Source organism: Amblyomma maculatum, chromosome 1, assembly GCF_055883805.1.
Source record: "Amblyomma maculatum isolate TAMU_Amacu chromosome 1, ASM5588380v1, whole genome shotgun sequence".
Lineage (NCBI taxonomy): Eukaryota > Metazoa > Arthropoda > Arachnida > Ixodida > Ixodidae > Amblyomma > Amblyomma maculatum.
The window spans coordinates 379,797,078-379,814,053 of record NC_139344.1 but is presented as its reverse complement, the minus strand read 5'-3'; the positions used below and the strand labels follow the sequence as shown (position 1 = coordinate 379,814,053).

At 42.4% G+C, this 16,976-nt stretch overlaps 1 protein-coding gene across 1 annotated transcript; it reads right to left on the bottom strand.

Moving 5' to 3' along the window:
- Positions 1-354: 354 nt before the first annotated feature.
- LOC146208346 (MFS-type transporter SLC18B1-like) lies at positions 355-16,108 on the bottom strand. Its single transcript, XM_084578425.1, has 9 exons — positions 15,839-16,108; positions 9,260-9,355; positions 9,099-9,172; positions 6,354-6,501; positions 5,805-5,873; positions 4,720-4,819; positions 3,332-3,486; positions 1,034-1,132; positions 355-456 (listed from the first exon to the last, which is right to left on the bottom strand). The coding sequence occupies exons 1-9, from the start codon at positions 16,106-16,108 to the stop codon at positions 355-357; spliced, it is 1,113 nt and encodes a 370-aa protein (XP_084434551.1).
- Positions 16,109-16,976: the final 868 nt, after the last annotated feature.

The window sequence follows — 16,976 nt, the reverse complement described above, 5'->3', positions numbered from 1 at the left end:
TATAAGGAGCCCGAAAACAAAAAAAAAAGAAACATGAATTTCAGAAAGAATTTTTTAGCTGTAGTGGGTGTCATTTTCGGTGGAAAGTGATTTGATTAGGCATTTAATAAATAAAATTACTGATTAGCTTATGAATAACAATTTAATTTAATAAAGTTCAATCGTGAGTTCAAAGTGGGTAAGACGAAGGTTTCCCGGTTTTTGAGTTCAAGAAATAATACTTAAAATACTTAAAGCTGCGCTTTCGAGGATGTGCGGTACTTTTGCACAAAAGACCACCGAAACGGCAGGAGGCGTGGGCAAAGGCAACGCTTGCCGATGAAGTTTTGCAGTCCACACGGCGCCCTGTTGGAACTACCTGCGCTTTTCAGGCCCATCGTAAATATTGTCTGGCTTTTCTAAAGACGGGGTCTGATATTCTGAGATTGCAAAACAAAAGAAAGGGTATGCTTGAAGCTATGGAGCAGGAATTTAACATAAAGACCCAGGGCATGTCGTCACCAGCGGACGTTGCGTTTCTGCCGAACTTCCGGCATGCTTAATACATTTAAGTTTAGTTTTTCGTGGAAAACAAAGAACGGAGCACTCGCCGCGGCCTCGCTTTAGAAAGCGACTTTTTCTTTGTTTCAAAAATTTATGACATCGTCCTGCACGTAGTATCTGCTAACGTCCCGTTCGCGATAACCACGTGTTCATCAGGAAGGCGATTAGTAAATAATATTTCATTTCTTAGTGAAAACGTATAATTTTAATATATTACATATTCGCCGCGGCTGAGAGTATGTTACTAAAAAGATTTCGTTTTATTCTGCCACCCAATAATTTTAGAATTTCCGAAAATACTCGCGAAAACACCGGTGACATTTCACGCATGGCACTGTGAAGGAATATAATGTTTTGACAGCGCTCAAGGAAATAATTAAAAAAATTATTAACAGACATTTACACTAAGCTGTACGCACAGGTTTGAATAAAGATTTGAAAACGGACGCCCTAGGAACGAGTAATATGGAAAGGTTTGTGCGCCTGCTACCTTAAAATGACAGACGATTCCAGCGATGATACAACCAAGAGCATAGGAGCCGTATTGAACTGTATAAACCATTCCGGTCTCAGACGGTTTCAAGTCGAACTGAAATGAAAAACAAAACAAAGATCAAACATAGTAGAAATAGCGACAAATCGAAGCATATGTTTAGCATGAGCTTGGTATATGCTTCTTATAGCAACTAATTTTTTTTCAACGGCTTGGAATATGCTTCTAATAGTGGATAATCGATGCGAGAAAGAAGATGGCTGCACAGTATGAAAGAGCAGTCAACAGGGGTTGAGAGGGAGCCTCAGTTCCCAAGCCGAGCCAACGTTTCAATAAGGAATTGTCTTTGTCTGGGCCAAATGAAGACAAGTCCCCTAGTCGAAACGCTGGCTTCGGCTTGGGAACTAAGGCTCCCTCTCAACCCCTGTTGACTACTCTTTCATATTGCTATCTTTTGTGCTATGTTATTAGTTTCGCTGTAAAATCTTTCCTGGCCATTAAAGCACAATTTTTATGTTTTCTCTGTGTTCCGTATCGTACCTAGAAGAGCTATCGACGACGACGATCAACAATTTATTTTGAATCAATCATCGCTGAGCTTAAATTGATACTTGTTAAACAAGTGTATGCTGTATAGTCTTAACGTGATAGCGTTAAGGACCCCGCTCGCCACAAAAACAGGCATCGGTGTTGTCGGTGTCGCTGTCGGTGCTTTGAGTTAAAATGACAAGCATTGCGCTGGAAGGTGATAGGCGACATGGTGAACTGATTGGATGAAAGAGATGCAACTCGAGCCTCTGCTTTCATATGGGAGAGCGATATCAGAATAAGCCTGCCAGGTCTCTTACGTTCTGAGTGTGGCCCGTTACTCTTAGGACACGCAGGGAAGTTTGCATGACTTGGTTAGAGCGGGGCTTTATATGTCGGATGGTAGCCTACGTTATCCTGTCATATCATTAAAGTTGATGTTTAGATGTCCCTCATAATTTTTTCCGTAACTGATTCAAATACAACTCGTGGTTTTCTTGTCTCAATAACCTACAGCAAATTCAACAGCCAGTTCCTGGAAATGCGTCCTATTGTTCTGCTCAACAGAAATCAACATGTGCGCAGAGAGCTGTAGAATTTATTCTTAGTGAGACGGAAACTTACGCGGAGTTGTCTTCAGCTTCTCTATAAGGTTGACTTCAGAGTAACCATTATAATAATCAGACAAGAATTAAACGGTCATTGACAAATCACTGCAGCGGAGCGATAGATCACTACTTTGCTATGATTAAGAAGCTGCGTTTACTAAAATTGAGGCTCTTGTAAGCGAGAAGAGAACGAAAATTAAATGAAGGTATATCCAAATTTGGCCATATCATCTCTATCAGGTTTCCACGACAAAAAATGTAGTGAGGGCAAGGAAGATGTTTTTCTTTTCTGTAAAAAGTTAGGTTTACTCCTCTCACTACGTGAGTATATTTGAGCTCGTAAATGAAAGTGTGTGTTCACCACGCAAAAAATATAAAAATTGCATAGCTAAAAAAGATTGACGACCGATACCTGGGTTTTATACGTATAGTTTGGCGTTGTTTAGTGTCTGTTTTTGAATTCTAATCATCGAGACCTTTTCAAGTATATATGACTGTGTATTGTAGGGAAAAACTGCATGTCTGTTCACAATAACTGGTTACGTTAATCTAAAATTAGTAATTTGCAGTCAAATTCCACGTAATTATCCCCTGAGGTATGAGTATGTCGTAACTTAAAGTGGAATTCTGTGTCCCGATTAATAAAATCTAATTAATTATAACTTGTAATTAGCAAAGCTCAATTATACTCGACGTATGTGGCCTGAGCCGGACGTTTGACATTGAGAATGAGCTGAAAGTCACTACAAGGCAGTCTTCTGGTGCTAGACTTTTGCGCACCACCTCTAGTAGACGAGTATATTCTCTAACGAATGTCCAGAAGGATACATTGCTGCATCATATGTCTCTATCGTCACGAGATTGAATCGCAGTGGCTTCAAATGTTATCCAACGCAATCAGCAACTTGCTTTCCCAATAAAATGTTCTTCGTGACCGAACATAGGCACGTGTAGTCCTGAAACGCCGTGATGTCGGACTGCACTCTGAACCAAAACCTACAAAAACTGCCCCCTGCCCGTCTAAGGGTTTGTATTACACCGTTTCTGACCGCAAGCCGTTTTTTTTTTTTTTGTTTTTTTCTCAGTGTGCTTCCTTAATCGCTCTCTTTCGAGATTACGTGGGTATATCAACGTGAAAAGAAAACGCAAGGATACGTACTATGCTTAGACTTGGCTCAAGAGTTGGTTCGTTGAATCCCAGGATTATCCATACCATTGTCAGACTGACCATATCGGCAAAGAACACGGGATCAATAATCAACCGGCAGTAATTGATACTCGCTTCTTCGGCGCTGAGAACTGGCGCGTTGTTGTCTGAAGAAACAAAAGCACGTAGTGAAAAGAAACGCAGCTCGCGGTATGCACCAACAATTAAGATGCATATGTTATGCTACAAACGAATGGGGCTAGAACACCTGTGAAAACAGGGGTGCTATACTATCTCTTTCTGATGTCTTGTTAGATCTTTAGAATAATACAATAATAGAATAAAAGTGACGTTGTAGTGTGCTAATATTTCGCGAGTGACTGAGCAAGATATTTATGAATTTCGTCGGACTGTTCGGTTGTCGATTCATGTTGGATTTATTTTAACTGTTGTGACAGTGAGCGCTTGTTTTTTTATAATGAAATCAAATATAGTAGATCAACAGTTCAACAAATCTTATACTGGGGTGAGATGCTGGATAGCCTTTGTAGGGAAAAAAGTACACTAAAAAAGAGGTACGGAGGCGTAATTACGTTTCCTCAACGGTAGGATACCGCAACCTTTCTCCTCACTGGCTCCCTCTCAGCGAGTCAAACGGTGATTGTTACCGAGAGGTGTCTCTGAACCCTAAAGGTAATATACACTTATTGAAGGTAGGAAATTATTACGGTGAATGTAATTGAATAGTGTTACCGTTGTCATGCCCTCACCTCGTGACTCTGTTCACGGCTGGTTTTGCGGCTATTAAGGATTACGAACATAATATAATGCAACCTAAAGGGAAACACTTCCATAAGAAAGATCTCGGTAGCTTATTTTAACGTTGCGATTACAAAAAAAAAAAAAAAAAAAAAAAAAAAAAACAGAAAATGTTGCATTTACAGGATTAGAACGGATATTTTATTGGCTCAGTGCTCAGGTAAGTAGTGTCAATATATTGCGCCACTGATTTTTTTTCTTTATTGTCTAATATGACACACTGCATTTCACGAAGTTTTTTCTTTATTTCTTGGTAATAAAATTTACAGTGGGGCAAAGCCAAAGTACACTACAACGAGTACAGCAGACTTTAAATGTGCTCTTATTCAATTTTACAATATTTCGACTATCTGTCGCCAGGCGACGTTGCTCAGAGGACTCTACCGTTGAAAGAACGGAATCACGCGGTACGGAGGGCATGTAGCGCAGCTCCCGTCTTATTTTTCCATGCTGTGTGTATTTTATTGGCCTTTTTCTCCTACCAATAAAGGATGAAGAGTTCTTTCAGCAAAAGCACTAATATTCTAGACTGATAAGAATGTATTGTCCAGTAAGATAATTCCAGCCAAAAAAAAATTTACCTGAGTCGCCATCGAGACGTTGCCTCAGACAGGCAATGACAGGAAATGTTGACACAGCAATGACACCCAGAACGAAGAATGGAAGTGGATAAGCCCATACCTGGGGTAAACATGGATTAGAATATGTCTCTTTTTGGCGCATTTTATGTTTCAAAGCGCTTTCAGCTTTAAAGTTCTGCGACAACGTATAATGAGATTTTCCCCCTCTTCAGTCAGCTTGTAAATACTGCTTATCCCATTGAGGTAGCGCAACAATATATTTTCATAGAAAAATGAAAAGCAATCTCCGTTATTCATCCCCTACGCTGCAGCAAGAACTTAGAAGCGCATATCAATATTTGGCTGTTCGGGCGTAATTGCTTTTATTATTTAGACCCATAAGTTGTCTCAACTTTCATTATAATGGTAACTAAGTTTATGCATATTTACCTCCCTCATTATTGACATCATTCACATGACTTGTTATAACGCGCGCTTATGACAGTTCTGCGCTACCTATTTTTACCGTAATCGCATCCGGCAAGCAATAAATGCTAGGATGTACAGTCTTTCCTAAAAGATTAGAGCCAAGGCGGCTGACGTCTAAGCCGTGTAGTACAGCTCTTTAACAATCGTAGATGTCTTGCCTCCTGGGGAGAGCAGCACCAACAATCTTCTTGCCTTAAAAAAATTTGAAATACTGGGAATGCATCAAGCGTGAATGAAGAAAGAGTAAACCACCTAGGCTTTAAGCTTTTGATAAAGAGTGCACTATGGAAGGTTTACTGGACTTTAAACTAGCCAAATATAATTTAATTATCAAATTTTTCTGAGCAAACACTTTTTCTGTTGCGTTTCTTAGTTCAACATGGTCACATAGGCTAGAATAAAAGCTTGAAATGCGGGGCATATTAAGCTTTTTTTTTCTTTTCAAATTCAGCCTGCAGCAACTGGTCTAACTTTTAGCGCTATTGAAGGGGATGCCAGAAATTAGAATGTAACACCTCACTTGCTGCGTTGATTGATATCTATAAATTAGTTATTTCAGTATTTTCGCCATATTTTAAAAGGTTGTAAGTGTTTTTGCACAGTTTCTTGATGCTTACGTCAATTAGATGACCTCCCAGGTAACTCCCTGCCATGTTGCCTGAACCCCAAAGAAATTCGAGGAATCCCTGAAAATGAAACAAGGCATTGAGTCTCTCCAATTAAAGGCACTTACCGAATGCTTATGCATACAGAGGCCGTAAAGTGTAAATATCTACCAATGATTGTTATATTGTTCATGCGTTGTGCGACAAAGTTGAACTTTTGCCTCATTGTGCCATTTTATTAACCGTATTGACTACTCATTAAGGTGGCCCACAGTGAAAGACGTGCGAAACATAAATTAACATTATGTTCTTGTTCACTACAAACGACGACTTACTATTGTACGCGATTCAATTATATCTAAATCTATAAACTAATGTGAATCAAAATGTATATCTAAAGGCAAAAGGGTAACAGGAGCCAGACTGGTAACTTGAAAATAAAACAAAAAAAAAAAAAAGAAAAGAAAAGACGAAGGCATTCCTTCAAAAAAAGGTTAATTGTACAATCCACTTCAAATATGACAAAGGAAATGCGCTGAGAAAAAAAAAAAAAGAACTCACGATGAAAATACCGGTGTTGTCTTCAAACTTCGTTGTGATGACCGTAAACATGCCGACGAGGTACATGTTGTTGGCCAGTCCGCCGAAAATTACGGAAGCTATAGACGTGGCTAGGAGCACTTCACCGTTTTGTATCCAGTACAGACAGCTGATAAGAAATGAAAAATTATCAGTTACGTTATGAAGGAATAAAAGCACTTGTAGATGTTACAATGTGCTGATGCATTTGACGGTGACAGCGGCATTAAAACGTGACGAACATAAACAGCACTGTCACCTTTTAGTGCCTTAAAATTTGATCACCGTAGCGGGCTCTGAATGACTGGTTTTCAGTGGTCAAAGAAGACTGCAAAGCTTTTCAGTCTGTTGAAATTGTAAGATGTACTAACTGAAACCGGAGGTTTCTATAAAATGCAGTGAGTGAACTGTCATTGAACGCAGTCCTTTGGTCATTTCGTATGATGCAGTTGATTAAAAATAGTTTGGTATCTGTATGTTCAGTCGGTAAAAAAAAAAAATAAAAAACTATGCACAAGCTTGCCGGGGAGGTAGAAGGGAGAGTACATGCACCCGCACCGGTGACGCTTTGGTTGCAAAGAAATGCTGCCCGCTGGGGAGCAGGATCACGCGCAGTAGCAATGAGTAAGAGAGATGGGACCCTAAAGAGATTTGTCTAACGCCTTTCGCAATGAAATATGTCTTGCGAAGAGGACGCTAGGCCTCAGTTACGTAGTCTGCACGGCGGAGGAAATTATTATAGAATAGCGTTGACGCTACTAACATACAGGTGCCAAAAGCCACGTAGCCAGCCCGTCCCTGCTAGCAGAAAATTACTTTGGAGAGCTTCGTTGCGAGAGGAGCCATTGAAGTGAGGCGCCGCTAAGTTCTACATGTGGAACGACCGGTGGAGTTCAGTTTGATATGAAGCACTATTTTCCTTGTACTTTCGCGCCGTATTTTCAAAGAAGAGATTTGTGTGCCCAATATCGACGATATGTAAAATATCCAGAATCAAAATATATACGGTACAAATCTTCTCAGGCTGAATACTCTCGTGGTAGCCCGATTCATTGTTTCCTTATCGGCCAGATGCTAAATGCTATTACCTTAAGCCTTCCTGCTGTCATTAAAATGACCGATCACTGTACGCTGTCAACAGCAAAACGCTGGGAGGAAGATATAAGACTGCGACTGCATTCCTGCGTCACATTAATTCATAGTTCGTAACACGAATTCAATGGAAGTGACATACAGTAGGAAGAAGGATTGAAATAACAACTTATAAAATTTATTCTTTGTTCAATGATTACCCCGCCTAGCCCGAGGGCGCTAAAGCAGGGATGTTACAAAGTGAAAAAAAAAAAAACACATCTTCATTTATGGAGCACACTTGATGACCTGAGAGCTGATTCCATTCACTGATGGATCGAACAGAAAAAGGAACTTTCCTACATGTTAGTTCTGGCATGGTATTCCAATATTTTAAAACAATGATCTGTGCAAACAGGGCCATAATATGGCCTATGTAAGTATATTTTCATTCGAATGCCTGTTTTGTAGTGGTATATTTGGTACAAGAGTTTCAGATGTAATTTCCTTCTTCCAGAGGAGAGGGTTTTCCATCTTAATTCAAATCTTTTTTTCATGAATGTGCAGCTATCAGTTCTCGAGTACCAACAAAGGACAAACCTTGCTGCTCTATTTAGGATGTTTTCAATTTTATTGCACAGCGTTGTTTGCCAAGGGTCCCATACGGCACAAACCTATTCGAGCAATGGTTGAACGTACGTTAAGTAAGCTATTGATTTCAAACAAGGCGGCACGTGTTTCAGATTTCGCTGTATAATGTTTAAGATCCTGGCGGCCTTTGCAACTACGGTATCCACATGGGTATTCCATGAACAGTTGACTGTAAGTGTCACACCTAAGTATTTATGCGCCACTTTTTGTGTCACTACAATACCATTGATGCTATACTCTGAGACTAACGTATATTTCTTTTACGTGCAAACGTAGCATGAACGCATTTTTTAGTGTTTAACTTTATTTATCATTTTGAACACCATTCAAAAACACATGATAAGTCACTTTGTAACTGGGCAACGTCGTCTTGATTTCTGATTTGTCTATATAAAACACAGTCATCGATAAATAACCGTATACTAGAATTGATTCTGGAAGAAATGTCATTTATATATATTAAGAACAAAAGGGGTCCTAAAACTGATCCCTGTGGGACACCAGATGTTATATCTACAAAACTAGATTTCATTCCATTTAATATCACGCACTGTAGGCGGGAAGATAGATAGCTTTCGATCCAGGCCAGCATTGTCGGATTAATATTTAGTGCAGCAAGAAACAGTATCAAACGCCTTGTGAAAATCCAAGAAAATGCAATCGATTTGTCCGCCATTGTCAAGAATAAATACAAGGTCATGATAAAATTCAATAAGTTGTGTCGTGCAAGATAAGCCCTTACGGAACCCATGTTGTTCTGAAGCCAGTAAGTTTTTTGCCTATAAGTGTGATTATCTCTTTATATATAATGTGTTCTATTACTTTGCACGGTATGGATGTAAGTTAAATAGGCCTATAGTTAGAGACGTCTTTTTTTTTTTGACCCCCCCCCCCCCCCCCTTATGAATGGGACCAATGTACGCGATTTTCCAGTCATCTGGAAGGACACTGCGTTCAGTTCCCCCTTTTGTTTGCACGTCACAATAAATGTGTAAATTCTCTTACCCGAAGACGACCAAGAACAAGACGAATCCACCTTGACCGATCAGGTAGCAGAGTGTGGGTGATTGCGTTTTGAGCTGAGCGAACGGAAAGTTGTAAGACGAGCACGTTGTCAGTTTTGCCAGCTTTAGCAGTGAGGAGAGCACAAAAGCAGGCCAGCTCACCATTCTCTCTGCAATTATCGATCCAAGCAGCATCCCAACCTTGTAAGCCGAGAAGACAAAGCCATACTTCCACGCTGACAGCCCTCTTGAGCTTGCCTGTATAAAAATAAGACTATCTTTGTGTCATGCTTTAAGGGGGCATAAATGAAAAGGCTCCCAGAGCTAGCTTAGAACTCGGTTAGATAAAAAAAAAAAAAGAAACGTGAAGAAAGTGATAAAATGTGGTTTACACTAAGCGCGCAGCATAAAATGGCGAAGGCTGCATGTCTAATGGGGGCAGAGAGTTCGATCGGCACCACGACGACGATGATGCCGCCTGTGCTCTGGTATGTTTTCGATGCACCGTCGAGGGAGCACTACATACTTGAAGCGGGCTGCACTGACATAGTGCTGGTCTTCTTGATCTGGCATTTTATTTTTTGCGGCACACGCACCGTATAAGCCTCAGAGCAGCGGGGTGGCTGTGTGCTTTACCCATGTCGATCCTGTGCCTACAACATCAACGGCGACACCTTCGATTCTTCCAATACCCTCAAAGCTCGGACGGTCAAAAAGGCCTCGTAATTGACTGCAGTCCGAAACTCTTAATGTTTAGGTTTCATGCGACGAATTTTTGCGATGTCGATCGAAGAACCGCAACATACAACCTAGCGAGGGATAGGAATTGTTAAGCGATTGCGTTATGGCCGGCGTTCACCAGAAAGTTCGACATCGGCGTTGTCGGGGTCGGCTTATTAAGCTTAAAATTGAGGGTATGGCTCGGGAAGGTGGAATTTGGCAATTCAAATGCTCGAGCTCTGGATAGTCGTAGGGCTGTGTGACTATATATGACGAGTGACATTGCCGAAATGGCAGGAGCTGCCATTCCGGGCTTCTCCGTTCAGATGGGAAGGTAAGGGGAATGCATCCTCCAATACTGTTGCAATCTGAGTTAGACGCACTGCTCTTCGGCCATACAGGCACCTTCGTACGGCTTGGTTAAGGCGCGGCTTCGTGTGGGGTGGTCTTTCACATCATGTGGCAGCTGACGAATATATGCTAAATAGTACGTGGGAGAAAATGGGACCAAACTTAAAGGATTAGTGGTTATAAGCTGGCAGCAAAGTGCATGTACGCTAACGAGGATCCGCAGAAGTCCCGCGGAGAGGAGCCATTAATGCTATCGCCTTATACCCTTATATTAAGAGCTCAAGTGTCCGCCCAATTTCGTTAGGCCCTCCTTAAGATCCTCAAGCACTTTTGCATTCCACTTGCTTGGGATTACAGTCATGTGCTTATTCGCTATGTTTAAGTTGAGCTTGCCACGCGTCAGCTAACGTGGCTACATTGACAGCATCTCTTTAAGAAATGTATGGTTCAAACGTGCTCCTCGTAATTGGTCAGAATTCGGTTTCCCGTTGGTCGCGGCTCAACCGGACGACGGCAGCAACGTTTAGACGTGCCGTGGAATAATTGCATGACCAACCGGGCACTGCAGGTTGTATATAGGTGGCTAGAGACTGTAGAAAATGAAACGTACAGTAATGAGAGCGGCTAGCCGGGGCCAACTCGTAGATAAAACGCTGAAACTCAATATCTCCTTACATTTCATTTCATTTTATTACCTTAATACCCCTAAAAAGGGGTGTTACATAAGGGGTGGCAAGAGTAAAAATACATAATCACAATAATAGGAAAGTTTTGACATTTGCAATGAACTGTGGGGTGCAAGTGATGAGAGCAATGTTTATTTATTTATTTGAAGATACTGTCAGTCCCAACTGGGACCGACAGTATGTTGTTCGGAAGGTCGTTCCAGATTGCAGCTATTCGAGGAAAAAAGGAATTTGAAAACGGGACGGTATGTGAACGTGGACGGTGAACTTGTAGCTGATAGCTAGTGGGATGAGATATGCCTGCGGAGGGAAGAATAAAGGTGCGATGCGCATAGGGCTGTGAAAAAGTTTGTGAAATAAAGATAGGATGGCAATGCGACGACTCAGCAGTATTGTACAATGCAGTTCGCAGTTTTGCATATCCATGCTAGCGGTACTGCCGACAGTTTGTCATCGTCACTACATGCCGGACAACACTCACTGCAGGACGAAGTCCTTTCCCATATTCCTCCAATTAGCCAGGTGTTCTGCTAGTACCTCCACTTGACACCCGCTAACTTCTTAACTTCACCCGCCCACCTAATCTTCTGCCGCCCCCTGCTACGATTTCCTTTCCTTGAAATTCAATTTGCTTCCCTTAGCGAGCATCTTATATCCTCTCTTCCCCCTAGTGCTGACGGCTAGTGTCCACTGAAACACCTGACAAGCACGAGATTACGTGTCGTTGACATATGCTCATGTCTATAGGTCGCACATTTTGCTGGTGGAGACACTTCTGGGAAGCCATTGTTTCCGTGCTCTTCGTGCTGCGCCGCTTTGCAGCCAGGGTTGCGCCACCTGTCAATGATATCGTCGGTGTGTGCGGATCAGTCGCGCTCGTTTAGGAACACGTGAGCTCTTTGTAGAATACATAGCAGTGTGCGCTCATCCCATTTATATGTCTTGGAGTTTTGTTCTTGTTGGCGGTAGACAGGCAGTAGAACAGAGTAATTAGACATTCCACCGTTATCGAAATAGGAAAAAACATATTGATGCAGTACAGAAGGGAGAAAGGAACTGGGGAAGGTCAGGTAATTGCCGATGTTTCGAAAGACGATAGGAGGTCACACTGTGTATGCAATGCTTCATTTCTTAACTCTTTCAAGATCATTGAAGGAAGCTAACTATTATCAACCTAATATATTAGAAAGTAACTTTCAGACACTTGGAAAATTAGGTTAATCATGTTACTATGTGTTGCTTATAGTGTAGTTACTGAGGCAATCGCTAATATAATCAGGACAACCTTAGACAGCAATCAACCGTAAGACTATGTGGAATTTCGAAAGGACTTAAGGTTTAACGTCCCGAAGCGACTAAGGTTATGTTCAAGATTAATCACGACTAGGCACCAAAGGTTAAGGCTTTTTAATGCATGCAAAGCACTAGGCCAAGATGGTGACCATTCAGACAGCGTATTTTCACACCGCTTCCCCACTAGCGGTTGTTTATCGTATGAGTCGGCGCCGTAATACTGACGGCGCAAAAGATTTATTAACACACTCCTGACCGGGAAAGGTCACATGCTTAGATCCGTGGTGCACGTTTACTCCATATTGCACTTGCAATGATAAATCCGTCGACGAACATTATCTTGCAGTAGTGGATGCTGCCATCAGAAGTCTTGTAACGTGTTGACTACTAGTGCTAGTTTCCATAACTCCTCGGGACATCTTCAGCGTATACAAGAACAACGTCGCGGGCGTTGCGTTCAGTTGTGTGTCTCTTTTTCACGTTGTACGTGAAGCGAAGCTGTGGGATCTGCTTTTTGATCCACTTTTTTTAAGCCAGACACCAATGGTATAGCAAAAAACAGGTACCTCCAAACATAGTCAACAAGGCTTTATGTCGCTATTACATTGACTGGAGTATTGCGCTGTATCTGCATGAGTCTCCTGCTCAAAAGGAGGTCAGAAGGCGACAAAGCGCATGGCTGTCCTCTATTTCAATAAGTGAAGGTTAGCGGCGTTGAGCTGACCACAGCTTGTACCTAAGTCAACACTGTCATCAGCTTCTCAAACCGCCTGGCGTGACAGTATATGGCGCCACCTATCCTACAATAACACCAGCAAACCAGAACAACGGAATATGCCTCGAATGAAAGGGTACATTCTAAAACAGCGCAAAAGAACAGGGACGAGAGAACAAAACGTACAACACGTTCTCTCGTTGTTCTCTCGTCCCTGTTCTTTTGCGCTGTTTTAGAATGTATACATACCAACTCGCCCAGGCTTCTATTTTGGCAGAAGGGGTACACACGTGTCTGTTTTTCATATACATAGACAGGCAAATTTAGCGCCAGAGGTTTAAGGCTGTCTATTGAATCTGTATATATATAACTGGTAGGAGTGTTCAAAAAGCACTTTTTTTAACAGCATCAGACACCAATGGTATAGCTAAAAACAGAACAGAGTCGAATATGAGTCGAATAATGGTTTAATTCTGTAGAGTGCGAATAGGTTGGTTTTACGAATGTTCGTACCTGTGGCGAATTCTTTAGCAGGACAAATAATGTGAAAAGCGAAACGCTAACGGCATCGGTACGGTACGGCGCGTTACCATTAGCAGTTATAGCTCATTCTTTCAAACGACTCAATGCTGCATTTCGTGATTGGGGGGTAGGCGGCACTAAGCTAATATGTAAAGGCAAACTAGAGTGACTATCGTTTGCTACTTATAAATACATAGAATAATGAATAGCGTGACTATTCAGGAGGCGAGAGTGATGAGTGCTACGCTTTAGCGATGGACACGACCTACGAGACCGAACAAGAGGACATGTTTAGTACGGTAGACAGGTAACGGCTTTTAATGTATGCAAATCACTAGGCAAACATGATGACCGATCAGACAGCGTGTGTTCACGCCGCTCGCAATTAGCGGTTATGTTCCTACATGCCGGCGCGGTAATAGTTACGGCGCGAAAGATCTAGAATACACACGGCCGTGAAAGGTCACATGTTTAGCTTCTGAGCAGTGCCCTATCTATCTGTCTCAAATGCCACCTTTTTCAATCATGACCGGCGCCATACTAATGGAGCGCGTCGCGGAGCTGACCTCAATCCCTCGTAGATCTGTTGTTGCAGCAGCATGCCGTTTGGCGTAGAGGTGGATCAGTTTTAGGAACAGTCGTCCGAGAAAACTGCTCTGAGCTTCGTTTCAACTTCAGGCCAATGATTCGAAAATTATTTCATGTAATTTTAAGGTACACCCTTTGACCTGTTCTTTGAGTTTAATAGAAGGATATTCTAAAGAGCATTGCAAAATTTGGAATCAATTCCTCGTATAACTTCTATTTTACTTTACGCGTATGTTGAGGATATTTCCTGGAATGTATTGGTTGTCATGTTTAAGGGCGCCTTAGTAGCTGTGAAGCTTATGTAGTCCTGCTTGGCTTTTGAAATGACCGCGCCTGTTAATTTTTGTTTTTTTTGGCTACTTTCGCAAGTGTATTTCTGGCCTCCCTGTCCCATTATTTAAACACGGTCTTTTGCCTTAACGTTCTTGTCCAAGTTCATTCTGCCTGCTTGGTCGGGCTGAGTCGAAGCGTGTGACAGCTTATTTATAGCTAAAAGACCACGCGATTAGTAAGGGATAAATCTTCTGTTTTTATCACGAGCTATTATTAGTTCGGACTTAATAGCAAAATTCATGCTAGTAAATTTGCTATATGATTAAGGTTTGGTTTGGTTTGTTTATGGGGCTTAACGTCCCAAAGCGACTCAGGCTATGAGAGACGCCGTAGTGGAGGCCTCCGGAAATTTCGACCACCTGGGGTTCTTTAACGTGCACTGACATCGTACAGCACACGGACGCCACTCCGCTTCGCCTCCAACGAAACGCAGCCACCGAGGCCGGGATTCGATCCCGCTTCCTTGGGCACAGTAGTCGAGCGCCGTAACCACTGCGCCACCCCGGCGGGGCTATGATTAAGGTGCTTGCAAACAAAATGCAACTGTCAAAGTGGGCAACTATGAACAAAGAGCAAAATGGCAGCAGCACTTAATATGCATAGCAGTGCTAGCTCAACGTGCTCAAATATTGTTTTCGCTCTCACTGTGTGGATAAAAAAAAAAAAAAAAAAAAACGTTTCCCTCGAGATGGCGCAAGACGCAAAAAATGAAACGAAACCTAATGATCGCAATATAACGTACCGTAAAAGGCTGTGGCTTTCAGCTCTGACCCCATCTACGGGCATGGCTGTTATGGCCGCGCGCTCTACATCTTTTGCGCGCGTAAATCTAATAACCTTTTTTCTCTGCTTAATCTCGCTGCGCGAAAAACACATTAAATATTTGCGACCGGCGTGTTACATAACTAAGTAATTACGGGCAAGTGCTGACATAAAAACACTAATAAACTGAACCCTATATAGCCACGCACTGCGCTCCTGGGGTCGAGCTGATTGAAATATGATTCTGGGTTTACTCCGAGGTTGTGCGTTGCTGGTTTCGCTTGGTTTTCAGCGGGCCTACGATGTTAAGCCTTGTTGAGCTTTCTACAAGAAGTTTGGCTTGATGTGTGATCAGGTTTGCAATCTCAATTGCAATGTAACAAGAAGACAAGAAGGGTTCTCTTCTTGTGATCACACTTAACACCGACTAAAGCAAGCGCCTGTTGCATTCGCCCGTCCGCATGTTGTACGAGGGACGTCAGGGTGCGACAAATAAAAGTGATAGTGTTGCCGACGTTTTTATCATGTGCGATGACGGGCAATTATAAAACGCCATACCCACTATACACGCGCATATTCAAGTGCACGTACATATCTGCAAAGAGAGAAGTAACAGCACCTAATTTTCGCCTCACTTTCTTTCCTTCCCAATTATAGTTTTCGTCTCTGTGACTACTCGAATTTACTCTCATTCCTTTCATAAACATTTTTTTTTCTTGAATTCTTACTTTGGAGCATAAACTTTAGGCGCTAGCAAGCAAGGTCACTCACCACCTCGGGAAAAAAGGGCTGTATCAAAGCAAATCCCGCCGAAATCCAGAATTCCGTGTGAATCAAGGGAACGAGCCATAGGTAGTTCCTTATCTTGTACAGTGCTTTTTCCACCCCAGCACGGGGCTGCGATGGAGCAGCCTCAATCACCGCACACGGCCCGTTTACACCGAGCCCACATCCGCTTTGCTTCGTGATCACATTATTCGTATATTCGGATATGCGGCCGGAGCATTCGATGAAGTACACGCTGTCACCACCCGCCGGCATGGCTGCGTCTGCACATGGCATTCTGCTCATCGTGCACCTCTGTAGCACTCACTAATAGCCAGCCAGCATGCTCTACGGTTCGCAGTACGCAAACGCATTTGTCAACTACAAGACGCAGTAAATAAAAAAAAAGAGGAAAGAGGCGCGGATACTTCAGCTGGGTTTTCGAGTAATTTTCGCAATGCGGCCGCTCGTGGAGGACGTGGGACGCGTGCAAGCGATAGTATCGTCAGCACCAGCACTTGTCATGCCAGGCAACAGTCCGCTCCCTTTCCGTTTCTGCCACCTGCGACCCGTTTTTTCGCTTTTGCAAGAGTATATCGACATTCTCTTCGCGATTCACACCCAGAACACGATCGGACGTGTAAACGGCGTAATTTCGGCGCGTTTCAAGGAAAGGTTTAGTTTACCTTTCTGGTGACGACTGAATTCCACTAAAACGGCACAAGGTATGTTAGCGGACGCTTGTGACACAGTTGTGCCAGTATTTTTTATTTGTTTTTTATAGTGTGCGTAATAAAAAGTGGTAAAAATTGTTCGGTGCTGATATTCTTCGGCCTTTCTCCAAACCAGAACCCCTACCTATGTTTTATAATTTTTAAAACATGATATCTCATCGCCGGCATCTAATGGAAGGAACGAAAAGCAGCTGCCGAGGATCCTCCAAGTCCGAAGGAAAACCTCCTACAGAAGGGTTAATAACCGGCACTAATGTGCAGGTCGCAGTTGGAACGAGATCAGAGCAATAAATTCCTCGAAAGCCTATTTCATTCATCCGTTATGCTACATTCACAATAACGAAGCAGTGTAGCTTTTATTATATTTAGAGCCCCTCAGATGTGACGTTGACCCACGCAAAGAGCTAGTA

Bases quoted from the DNA above. Each gene is read 5' to 3' on its own strand.
- LOC146208346 (XM_084578425.1), bottom strand. From the start codon at position 16,108: ATGCCGGCGGGTGGTGACAGCGTGTACTTCATCGAATGCTCCGGCCGC. The intron at 6,502-9,098 runs GTAAGAGAATTT...ATTTCTTATCAG, and splicing joins TTGTTCTTGGTCGTCTTCGG to CTGTCTGTACTGGATACAAA. The intron at 3,487-4,719 runs GTAAATTTTTTT...TTGTTTCTTCAG, and splicing joins ACGTCTCGATGGCGACTCAG to ACAACAACGCGCCAGTTCTC.